Raw genomic sequence first — 11890 nt, forward strand, 5'->3', positions numbered from 1 at the left:
CATTTATACAAATACAAAATTTTGGGAATGAGCAAAGTGTGATACTTGCGTAGAGGCAGAAGGATTCTGTATGTAGTTATAAAGCACTTTAATACTAATTTAATGGGATGGTGTCTGAACAACTTGAGGAAATACATTGTACTTCCCCTCAAGGATCTTTTTTTTTTTTTTTAGAGTTGTCCTAAATCTTTTGTCTATTTGTTGCACAAAGATACTATTTAAATTAATGAATATGTAGTAAACACTACTTCAGCCCAGCAGTGATTTGTATCAGCTGTATGCAGAACTTGGCCTTTTAGGTCTTACTCCTGAGGGAAGATGAGAGGCTGAACTGAAGCAGAACTTCAAGAACAGGAGTCTATTAACTTTGTTACATTTAACTTAATTCTTGTGCAATTAAATTGTTTCCTGGTGTAAATGGATAATACAGTACTGGCTAGGAAGGTAGGGCTGCTACAGCATGTGAAACTTTGAACACTACAGTAAATAATCTCACTGTTATCCTAGGATACTTTAAGAATGGCAGTGCTTAACTTTAAAAGCCTAATCTTCAGTTGAAGGAACTACAAAATGTGAAGAGTACTTTTAGAGTGATCTTACTAATTTGTAATACCAATTTCAAGTTAAAATTCATTAAAATGAAATCTTGGTGACAATACATATTATGTATTTTTATGCACTTCAGTACTCAGTGTAGTCCAACAAGCAATGAGATTTGATGCTTACTAATGTGCATTTTTTCTAGTTGTACTTTAATTCCCTCAGTCCAGAGTATATCTTTATACTGTTAGGAAGTAGTGCAAATTTTAAGACTGAATAGGGCTTAGTACAGATGGTCATCTTGAATAAGGAGAGGCGATTCAGATTTTTAAAAATGTAGGAATTTTTCCACTTACCATGCCACCTAGGACTCTCCTTTTACTAATTTTGATGTACTTGTGGTCCAGATTGGTAGCTACAATAACTAACAGTGGAAAAAGAAGCAAGTGTGGAGAAGCATCTTTGCGCCATTACTTGCAATAAATCAGTGTTACTCCTAAGATATCATGTGAACTTCATGGTAGAAGTAGTCATCATTCCAAAATGCGTTGCTATTATTTGCACTAATATGTGTTATTGATGTGTTGACTCAAAAAACACTTGTCTTAAGCTTTTTTCTGTTCTCAGTTTTTTTACATAAAAACATTCCGTAATAGATAATTCTTGCAATATTTATACCTATATAGAGATAAATAATTTTAAGTTAGCTGTTATATGTTCCTTCCCATATTTTCACAAAATCAAAGCTCTGGCTTTTTCTTAAACTTTGTGTGGAATTCCCATTCAGAATATGAAATAAGCAGATATATTTTGAATCCTTTATTTTAGGCTTGTAAGTACATTTTTCCAGTACTTGATGCCATGAAAATGTGTAGATGGTTTAAAAGTAAATTAAAGGTTGGGGGGAGGGTTGTAAGATGTATTGAAAGAAGATAATTCCAATAAATTAAACACAGCTAGCAGACCGACTCCATTTGTTGTGTCTTCAGTGTTCATTCAGTCTGTATCTATAGTTTTATCAAAATATAAATGTATTCATTTAGTAGAGACTGTATGTTAAATGTACTGCAGTTACAGGTTGTGAAACTGTGTAGTATAGGTAAACTATAAATTCCTTATTTTTGTACGGCAGAACTTTAGCACTAGCACAATGTCGTATATACTAGATGTTCAAAATTGCACAATAAAGGAACTTGGCAAACCAAATCTGAGATCTTTGCTTCTTATTCAGATTTAAGAGTGTTAGATTATTTATTTACTAAATACTAGATGGTAAAATGAATTTTGGCTATAGATTTTGAGGAAATGGCAAGTTTTTGAGGTGTCTTTGGTGTGTGGTGTCATGTATTTAAAACGTAGGTTTTGAAGGAAACAGCTTAAAGCTTTGTGTTGCAGAGTTTGACACTGGTTGAGGGCTAGACAGTGTTTCCACTGTACCTTGCAAATAATTTACGCAGCCTGACTGCAAAATAGAGCTGATTATTTTTGTAAACACACACAGCCCTGAAAAACTATTACATGCACAAAAAGTAATTCACAATTGTTGTTTGTAATTTTTTAGCTAAAAAGGACTGGATTCATGTTGGTTTTAAAAGCTTCTAATGTTCCTTATTTCACTGATTAAATTATAAAATGGAAACTTGGTATGCTCTTCTGGAATTATCATTTAAGGCAAAAACTGAATGCTAGAGTATTTTTCAAAAGTGGTACTGATAAATTCCAACTACTCTTCAAGCTGTGTAAATGCTTTATTACATGAAGAATAGTGTGCGTGTATGTATGTGCATGTATATATTATATGCACACGTGTACACGTCATCGTATGTGTGCTGCAGTATTCACTTGAAGATCAACAGGGCCAAGTCTTGATAATTCATATCTTATAGTTTTTAAGCGCTTATGTTTACAGAGAAAACTGAGATGCATTTTAAACAATGTGCTTGTTCTTTAAATTTCATAAAATCCCTATTTAAAGAGCAACTCTTCAGGGGTGTTATAGTCTGAAATCTTTTGAGTTCAAATAAAGTTGTGTGCTTATGACTTGGAAAAAAAAAAACAAAACAAAACCAAAAAGCAGGCCTAAGAATAAAGTTAAAGAGTGAATTTCTTAGCAAACATGACTGTGGCTACAGTACAGATTCTCTTCACCCAGAAGTTGGAGTGGATCACCTTTTAAATAACTGCCCAATATTCACATATCCCCAAAGTGAGTTGAGGATGGAACTGTTTCTTAGATGTGATGTCCCTGGCTTTTAATTTGTATGTAATAGTTCTTAAAATTTGCATGTTACTGTAATCCAGTGAGGTACAAGTATTGGCTAATATACGTACAGCCTTGGAAGTTCTTTTTAATGTCTAACCTTTTGTTTCTTGAAAATATTATGCTTTCTATGATCTTTTCTGTTGCAGCGATAAAGCTGATGTTAGTATCTGCCTCGTGCCCAGGGTATTTTGTTGGGAAGATACTACATCTTCTACTATATCTAATGTGTAGCAGGAAAGCCATTAAAGAGGGTTTTTTCTCTGCTTTTATTAGGTAGCTGTGTGTTTCTAAAACCAGTGTGCATGTTAACAGTTAGCAATATATCTTTGTCAAATCTGTTACAGGTTCTTTTTCTTACAGAACCAAAGTTAACAATTACCATGTTGAATATGGTCTGTCGTCTTTTTTTTAAATGTATATTAACAGAAGTTAAGCTGCCTTTTTATAAAACTGAGTGTTTCAATCTTTTTAAGTTAAATTTGGACTGCACTTACAAAAAAAGTACTTCTGATTCCCAGAGATCATAAAGAAGCAGGGTGAAGGAGTCCCAGACTTAGTCCACGTGATGCGTACGTTAGCAACTGAGAGCATCCCAAACCTCCCGCCAGGGGGTGAATTGGCAAGCAAGTGAGTTCACATCAGTGTAAATGTGGTTTTTTGATTGAAATCGAAACTTAACTGTAAGGCCACTCTTAAAAGTGGGGGGGAGGGAAGAAGGGTACGGGACAAAAGGAGATGATCTGTGCTCCAATTTTCATTACTTGGTTTTTCTGAATGAAAAGGATGAGCATAAGAACAGAGTTAACTATGAATCATTACTAAAATTAAATGTCAAACTGTAGTTTTTGGAAGGACTGAAGGTTTTTTAAGGGTGGCCTGAGTGTGTCCTTTTTTTTTTTTTTTGTAATTAACTGGGTTTTCTGGGTGGGAGGTTACACTTGAAGATGCAAAAACAATGCACTGACTTTATTAGTTACTTGGATAAGCAGTTCTATGCTTTGACAAGAAGTGATACGCATATGATGTTTTGCTTGGCAGCTTCCTTTTCTTGTCCGTAGCTAAAACAATGTTGTAATAGCTTATAAGTTTACTTTTGTTGTCTCTCTGCTTGTGACAAATCTGAGAACTGGGTAGAAGTCTATCAAAAAAGAAAAGTGGGAAGTTAAATTTACAGCTTTATATAGACTGGCTTTGTCCTTAGACTTCAGTGTTGATGCTCTGTGGCTTCTCAAATTGATGTTCAGTCTATAAGGAAGCAATGAGCTTAGCTCTTTCGCACACTAAACCAAGTGCTTTTTGGTTCAAAAGATTGTTCAAGAACCTGTATTGTGTTAAAATGGATTGGGCATGTATGGTACAGACTATATTCTTACCCCTTCAGAGTATGATTTTTGTATTGTTGTACCAAAACATGAAGAGTCTAGATATGTAATTAAATAAATAACTGAACTCTAAAGATGACTTCAACAAAACAAAATTGTTCTTATACGAACTATTTGACTAGAAAGAGATGACAATTAGATATATAATAGCAGCATCTGTTTGGGATGTGTTGCTGTAGTCTTGAAGTACTGATGAGTCAGTTACTCATGAAATATGGCCTACAAGTTGATTTTTCTCAATTTCCCTTGGCTAGCAGTAGCATCATGGTTGTGAGGAAGTGCTGAGAAGTCACTGAAGTGACTGACTTCCATGTAATTTTGTGTCTTAGTGATGCTAGTTTGAATAGGGGTTGATGGAAGTATGGATGTAATTGGATGGTAGCATAGCTCAAAGCACCACTGTCAGTTTGGAAGGAAAAGTATGCTCTTCCATAAACCTGCCTTTATTTAGAATCAAAGATACCTATTTCCTGAAAGAATTCCAGTTCATATGTGCAATGTACTTCGTATGTAATTGCTTGTTTTTATTGCTTTAAATTCAGCCTCTTCTTCCGTGCCCTATAATCATTCATGAGATTCACTATGGTGCTTATACTGCCGCATGGTAGTTCCTGACTTTTCGGTCTTATGGGATGATTATAAAGCCTGTCATCTGCTTTTTTTTTCTTCTAACGCACTCTTTTGTGATTGCTCTACATGCATTTGTGAGCAGTTAAAAGGTTGTTCTTTGAAGTTTGTTTTGTATCGCAGTTGTAGTCTGCTACTTCGTCATACTTGGCTCTGCAGAAGGGGGATCTGGAAGAAAGTTGCCTTTAAAGTCCAGTCTATAATTCCTGTCCTTTACTCCCCTCTTTCCTTCCTGCTCCCCCTCCAAAGTTGTTTCCTTAAATGCTGGGTAAGGCAAAGGCTTGCTATTCCTTCAGCCTTACTTTGTCCTTTTTTTTTTGAATGTCAGTTTTCAAGAAAACCTTTTTACCCTGTGTAAAAAATAAAACAAGAAGAAACAACAAACCACCATGTTGCTTGTTTACCTGTTGCTTGCAATTTTTCTATTAATATTTTATCAATATATTTCCTATTAATATTAGAAGAGCACATAATCCCAGAGACAAAAGTTAAATTACAAGCGATCTGAAATATGCTGCGCAATATTTTTTTAGAGGAGGAAACTGTCGTGATGCTTGAATTAATTTTTAACTATTTTTTACCAGACAAAATTCTTCTTAGTCTGAAGATACGATACATAGAACTGCTACTAGCAGTTTAAATTTTTTTTAGAGAAAACTTGCATGAGAATTTTGGACATATTGTAAAAGAGTATCGCTGCGGAAGTAATTTTTCCAGGTTTGCACAAGGAAAGTACATTTCAGAATGTAACACGAACAAAAATGTACTTCAGAATGCAATTTTTGTGCATCCAGAAAAGAAAAAAACACCACCACCACTATTCCCCTATGGAAGGGCCATAATACATGAAGTATTACCGCAGTGTTCATCAGACACGCAAGTGACCAGGGCGTTCAATGTCTGTCACGTTTTCTGACGCGCTTTTTCAAAGCCAAGGGACGTATCACCAAAGAGTGGCGCAGCCTCATCTGAGTGTCAGATTGTGGTGGTCTTCTGCTGACCTGAGTGGTGGTCACCCTTGGGTTTTTTGAGCCTGAAGGTTTTAGAGGATACGATAGCTGTGCTCAGTGTTTAATGACAATTAGTGCTAACTTGCAGTAATCTTGGTTCTGTGAATATAAAACCTTTTAAAAGTTTGTATTTTAAATTAAAATTGTACTTAGGGAATTTGACTTTAAAAAATAACAAGGCACAACCTTAAAATCTTGTGGGTTTTTCTTTTGCTCTAGACGGAGCGTGATTGAAGCCGTTTATAACAGACTGAACCCCTACAGGAATGATGATACTGTAAGTATCCTTTCTCTTACATTATCTTTCCCCGCACCCCAATTATTTTAGCTGTTTTGTAAAGAAACGTATTGCTAGAACCTTTCCCCCCAAAAAAGGAATAGCAATATTGTGCTCTTTGGAACTATGTTTTGTAATTACTTTCTGCTGCCTTCTGCTCATCATGGTCTCAAAACTGATTGATTCGTTTGTCCTTTGGAATTTCATTATTTGAATCCTGCCTGGGTTTCCAAATGCTTTCCTGCCAAATGGTGGAAAGAGTCATATTTGGGGTTTTTTCCTCTTATTGGAGACATTTTTTCCCCAAATATCAAGAAGAAAAAGGCTATACTTGTAGGTTAAACAGATTTGTGACTATCAGATTTAAGGTTATATTAATTTTCCAAAAGACTGTGTAAGCACTCTTAAGCATAGAGCATCTTACAGCAGGCGTACAGTTTAGGTTCTTATGTCAGATCAGAGTGACATGAATCCACTGTCAGTGGAGTAAAACCCCCAAATCTCTAAAACATGAACAGTGATCTCAGTTGCGGTTAGATCACTGAAAGTGCTGTGCTTCATCAAGTAAAGTTGATCCTTTAACTACCAGCTTAGACATGACACAGAAGCGAAACACATCCAGACATAAAGAAGGGTGCATTGGCTTTACAGTTGGGTGCTACACTTTATTTGGCAGTTCTCAAATCTTTAGCATAAAAATGCCTAAATACTGGCTGAAAGGATACTTTAGGTTTAAAATACATTCTATAGTATGTTACAATTCTACAAATGTGCGGTGCACAAACTTCTTTTTGTGATGATGTTGGCAACTCGGATACATGCATGCTGAATAGTTGACATGCAGCTCCTGCATTTTTACTCGCTACTGCTTTTATTATTCGTTCTTGCACTTGAAACAAACACAACCATTTTAGTCTTTCATATAATCGCTCTCCTTTGCTACTTCTGGTCTTGAAGAAAAAACCTGGAGGTGGTACTTTTGCAAAGGGTAATTTTAGTGATTTTGTTGGGTTTTTTTACTACACCTCCGTGCCAACTGTTCTTCTTTATGGTTTGTAATGAATTCTGTGTGCGAGTTTGAATGAAGGGTGCAGAACTTTAGTGCTAAGAAATTGTCATATGTGGCATTGCTAGAGACTTAATTAGCCTCTCTTCTCTCTAAGGAATCAGCAAGGTAGCGCTTTTAAAGAGGAGTAATATTTCTACCTCCTGCAGTCTTTGTAATGACAGGGAAGTGTAGCTGTGGAAGCATGAGTATAAGCTGTTGTTAAAGCCCATCATGACCCTTAATTACTTTGGGCAAGGTAGCAGGTAATGCTGAAACAACTAAAGATTGCTGTACAGAAGCAGTTTGCTCTGATGCCTGTGCTACTGACTTAGCTGTTGGCTTCAGCTACTGAGCTGTGGTCCCACTTCTTGGTGGCAACGCTAACCTATGTAGCAACTGATGAGGCAGTTAGGAAAAGCTGTATATAGAACAATCTAAGCAAGGGAAAAGGAAACAGACATGACACAAATACAAATAGATGAAAAAAACACTTGAATTAAATATTTGATTTGTACTAGCATTTTTTTAACCGATAGCAATTGGTTAAACATTTTTCAGGGGTGTGGTAGTTACACAAAATCCACTGTTGCCTCTGGGCCTGAATGGACCAAATTGTAGGGATACTTGGGTATCGGCTGCCCGGTTGTAATGCCATGTAGTGTGGCCATACGGTTATGATTTAGAGCACGGCATGGCTCTGCTTCCAATTTTTTTTCTTACATACATTTTTTTTCTCCTTGCGGTTTTATTACCATCCAAAATTAGGGTTTCCTGCAGTTGCCCAAACTACACTTCTCTAACCTTAAATTATAAGTGTTAAAATTGATCTGAATTGTAACAGGGTGTCAGCTGATGACTCTATCTTCCTGTGCAGTGAGGGAGGGCTGAAAACAAGCAAAGATGGTAATGATAATAACAAATGGCGCGAGGCACATCCTGCTCTTATAGCCCACCTGTGTAGTAAGTGTATCCTTTTTGTATTACTTCTGACTGCTTTGGGAATGCTTTTGTATAATGTTCCTAAGATACTCTTTTGAGGATTGAAAAGGATATTATAAAACACTTGGTCAGATTTTGAAATCTTGGTACCTAATGCTTCCTTAATTAAGCGTATGTGATTTTTAGTTGCTTTTAAGTGCCATTTCTGAAAGGAGAAAACAGACTCCTAAAATGATTTAAGTCTTTACCCTTTTCAGTCTGGATTATCCAGAAACTGCTGTAACTATGGGCACTCCAGACTTTAAAGGGTTCCTTCTTTTTTCTTTAAGGATTCTGCCTCAACTGATGATATGTGGTAAAACTGCTCATCTAGCTGTGGAGTTCACGTTTCATCCTTCAAATGAAAGTGCGGCCCAACCTCAGTGACCCTTCTTAACATCCATCCTCAACCTTTAATTAAAGAAGGGAATATGACGTGTTGGTGAGAGTGACTACAGCAGTACGACATCTAGCCCAGGAACTGATCTTTTTTTGTAAAACAGACTTCTGTAAACGTGATTTCAAACCATAATTCATGTTGTAAATCAGACTCCAGCAATTTATGTTGTATGATTTTGTTTTTGTAAAGTGCAATTGTCTTTGTACAAAATGCTCATATTTAATTATGAACTGCTTTAAATCACTATAAAGGTTAGAAGAAATGTTTGGCTTGTGTGATGCAACAATATATATCCCTTTAAATTCATGTTGTGGTTTTGGATTGCAAGGAGCCAGCAGCCTAGCCAGCTAGGTGCTCAAGAGGTGCACAAAACTGTAAAGATAGCTTTTTGTTTTATATGAAAGCTAAACTTGTGGACAACTTACCAGAAATTACCGTGCGTGGATTTGCTTGGCAATGGAGAAATAATTTGAGTAGTGCACATACTTCAGCAAACATGGATAGTTTTCTTGGATGCACTCCTGCTCTCACATTGAACTAAAGGGAGTCCTGATTTTGACTTCAGCGGGAGTTAAATCATGCCCTATTAATAGTATCGTGTTCATATGCGTACAGACCTTGGGATTAGAATGCCTTGATTCTTTGCACCTCTTTTTCATTAACCCTTACCTGAAACTACTAATCACTGAGCACGAACAGGCAGCTTTCTACGTACGGTAGGAGTCTGCAGCATTTTTACAATCCTGATTGGCTGGGTCTGCTGCTGTTCCAAGTAAAATACTTTGAATTCCATTTTATCAATAAAGCTTGATTTAACAAACAAGAAATTTATCCATAAATGTGTAATTCCTTTTTTCCTGCCTTTTAAAATGTCAGTGCCATTGTAAATGATATTTTACTTGTGGAAGAATATTTTTATTAATTGGTAGCCCATTTTTAAAATGGGAAGGATTTTGATTATTGCCCAAGACATAGCCATATGCTAGAGGATGATGTGGGATTAATCTGTTACCCTGTTTTTTACCAGTGTGGTTTTTTTCAGGCTTTTCGGTGTTGGATTTTTTTTCCTCCCCACTGAAGATGTGCATTGGTTTGAATTTGCCTACTGTTTGATAAAAATACACTTGTCAAAGCCTGACAATCTTTAACATTTTATGGTGTGTGTTTTTAATTGACCCACTTACTTAGAATGAGAGACTAGTGGTTAAACAGTACTTGTGATTTGAGATATAGCATGTTGACAATATTTAACTGTTCGTTGTTTAAAATTCTAATTTAAAATTTTATAAGATAATAAACTAATTTGATTTAAGCTTAGCTTTCTCCCATTGAGCATACACAAATTAAGTTTTCAAGTCAGTCGTGTTTGCAAAACTGCTGTTTTGTGCACCTTGTATTGTCTTTTTGGTTGAGAATATTGTATTTAATATGTAGTTTACTCATTTAGTAGGCAGATTCCCCAAAAGGAAAAATCAGTAAAACAAGTAGATTGTAACATTTACTGCAGTTAAACAGAATCAAAACTTGGTGTATAATTACTTTTTTGATAGGAAAATGTAGTACAATGCATTTTGCTCTATTTGTCTTTCCCTAACTTTGAAATATACATATTTGTATATATAGCCTTAAAACTAATGCAGAGTTAGGGAACACTGAACAGTGAAAAAGTAACTTATAGTGTCTTGGAACTAAGTATAGTATATACCAGCAAACTTTTCTTTTATCCCTCTTGTCTATGTGGGGTGCTTAAACGTAACTTCATTGTATTCAGTTTGTAATCTGTTCAAGCATGAATGAAGAAAACATAAGCACTATTTGTATTTATAAATTTATAGCAATTTTTGCTTAAAGAACCAATTCCTTACCTACCTATGAATAAATGCTTAAAATGTCTAATTTTGTTGTAGAGTGCAAAACTATAATAATGTTAAGTTATAGCTTCACAGGCACCTAATTAACAAGCATATTTAATAATACATGGTGTATTAGTGCAAAAAGCTAAACTTAATTTAGGATGAGGCAGATAAAGTTCTGTCCTTTTTCGTAGAGACTGAAGTTTAGTTTTGGAAACTGCAAAACCTTGAACTGGACTGTGGAACCTTTGAGTTTTAAACTTAAAAAATCGGAAGCGAAACTGTGGTGTGAAAAGCCATACTTCAAACCATAATCACTTAAACTGTCTCAGTGACAAAAGAGATTTGAAGCCTCCTCTTATGAGGTCTCCTAAAGGCTAGAAAGAAAATAATTCTGCTATTGCTACAGGCGATGTAACTAGGTTTGAGGGTAGCGGAAGAAAGCCTGTTTCAGGCCTTTCTCTCCCACCTGTTTTGAGCATTTTGATGAGGTCAGAGCACTGAATCTATTATGTATGCATAAACACTGCCATTTTAGATACAGATTTTGATTACGAAATATAGGAATTAAGTATATAAAGCATCCTAGAAAAGAGGCAAGCTGTACTTTTCACTGCTCTGAAAAGAAAAAGGCACTTTTGCACCTTTGTGCATCTCCTTCTTGCACCAGAAACTTTTTTTTAAATGCTAAAAACATTAGCACCTCAGGGGCAAGGCAGCAATTTTTCTTTTTTTTTTTTTTTTTAAGTATTGTGTGCTATTTATTTCCCTCTTGCAAAAAGATTCCTGTGTGACAAAAATGAAAATTGTGTGATGTTAAAGATGTATTTTTAAATACATGTTCAAATAGGATGGTCCCTATTTGCTTGTTTTTACAAAGGAAATGACATTTGTAAAGCTACTTTGCTTCGTGTGCCATGCAACTTTGTTTTCCTTCTACATTTGACAGCTTCACTGGCTTCAGTTTCTGTGAGTTTTGTTATAGTCAGATTAAATGTTTCACTGATCGTTCTGGGAGAATACCTGTACTGCTTTATAGACAACTGTTACAAATAATTCTCGCTAATTCAGCATTGAAATGTGTTCAAGACAGAGGCTTCTAAAATGTGTTTTAAAACCAGTCAGATTAACTAAATGCAATTACATTAAGGTCATAGATTTGTAAGGCTTTGTAAACCTGTTGTATCCAGAGTCCCCGGTACACATGGTGGGGCAGAAATCTGCAGGGCCGGTGCTGGTTAGGAAGGCAGGGCCTTTTAGCTGGCTTGCTCTTGCCTAGCCAGGAAGCGGCACCACAAAGACCTTGATGCGTGGCCATCATTCATGTTAATCTTCCAGCAGAAGTCAGAATCGGAGAGAGAAATTTCATCTGCTCATCATTAAACTATGCTGAATTGCGGTAATCCTGGGCTGTGTCATGCTAGCAAGATGCCTGATGGGTACTGAGCAGCAGATGAGCAATAGTTGCACTTACCTTGATCATTTGTGCAGGTGCCAAAGTATTTTAACATG

The 11890-nt window shown here is 35.9% G+C and overlaps 1 protein-coding gene across 3 annotated transcripts in view; it reads left to right on the top strand.

Moving 5' to 3' along the window:
• Positions 1 to 11398, top strand: part of PPM1A (protein phosphatase, Mg2+/Mn2+ dependent 1A) — a 30244-nt gene extending 18846 nt beyond the window's left edge. Inside the window, exons 4-6 of one of the 3 annotated variants that reach the window (XM_075753328.1) lie at positions 3322 to 3430; positions 6042 to 6099; positions 8416 to 11398. In XM_075753328.1, coding sequence (XP_075609443.1) covers positions 3322 to 3430; positions 6042 to 6099; positions 8416 to 8445 — 197 coding nt within the window. In that variant the 3' untranslated portion in view covers positions 8446 to 11398. Of the gene's footprint in view, positions 1 to 3321; positions 3431 to 6041; positions 6166 to 8415 lie in introns of those variants that run through there. The other 2 variants (XM_075753327.1, XM_075753329.1) reach the window with 2 other exon arrangements.
• Positions 11399 to 11890: the final 492 nt, after the last annotated feature.

The sequence above is a fragment of the Balearica regulorum genome, chromosome 5 (assembly GCF_011004875.1).
Source record: "Balearica regulorum gibbericeps isolate bBalReg1 chromosome 5, bBalReg1.pri, whole genome shotgun sequence".
NCBI lineage: Eukaryota > Metazoa > Chordata > Aves > Gruiformes > Gruidae > Balearica > Balearica regulorum.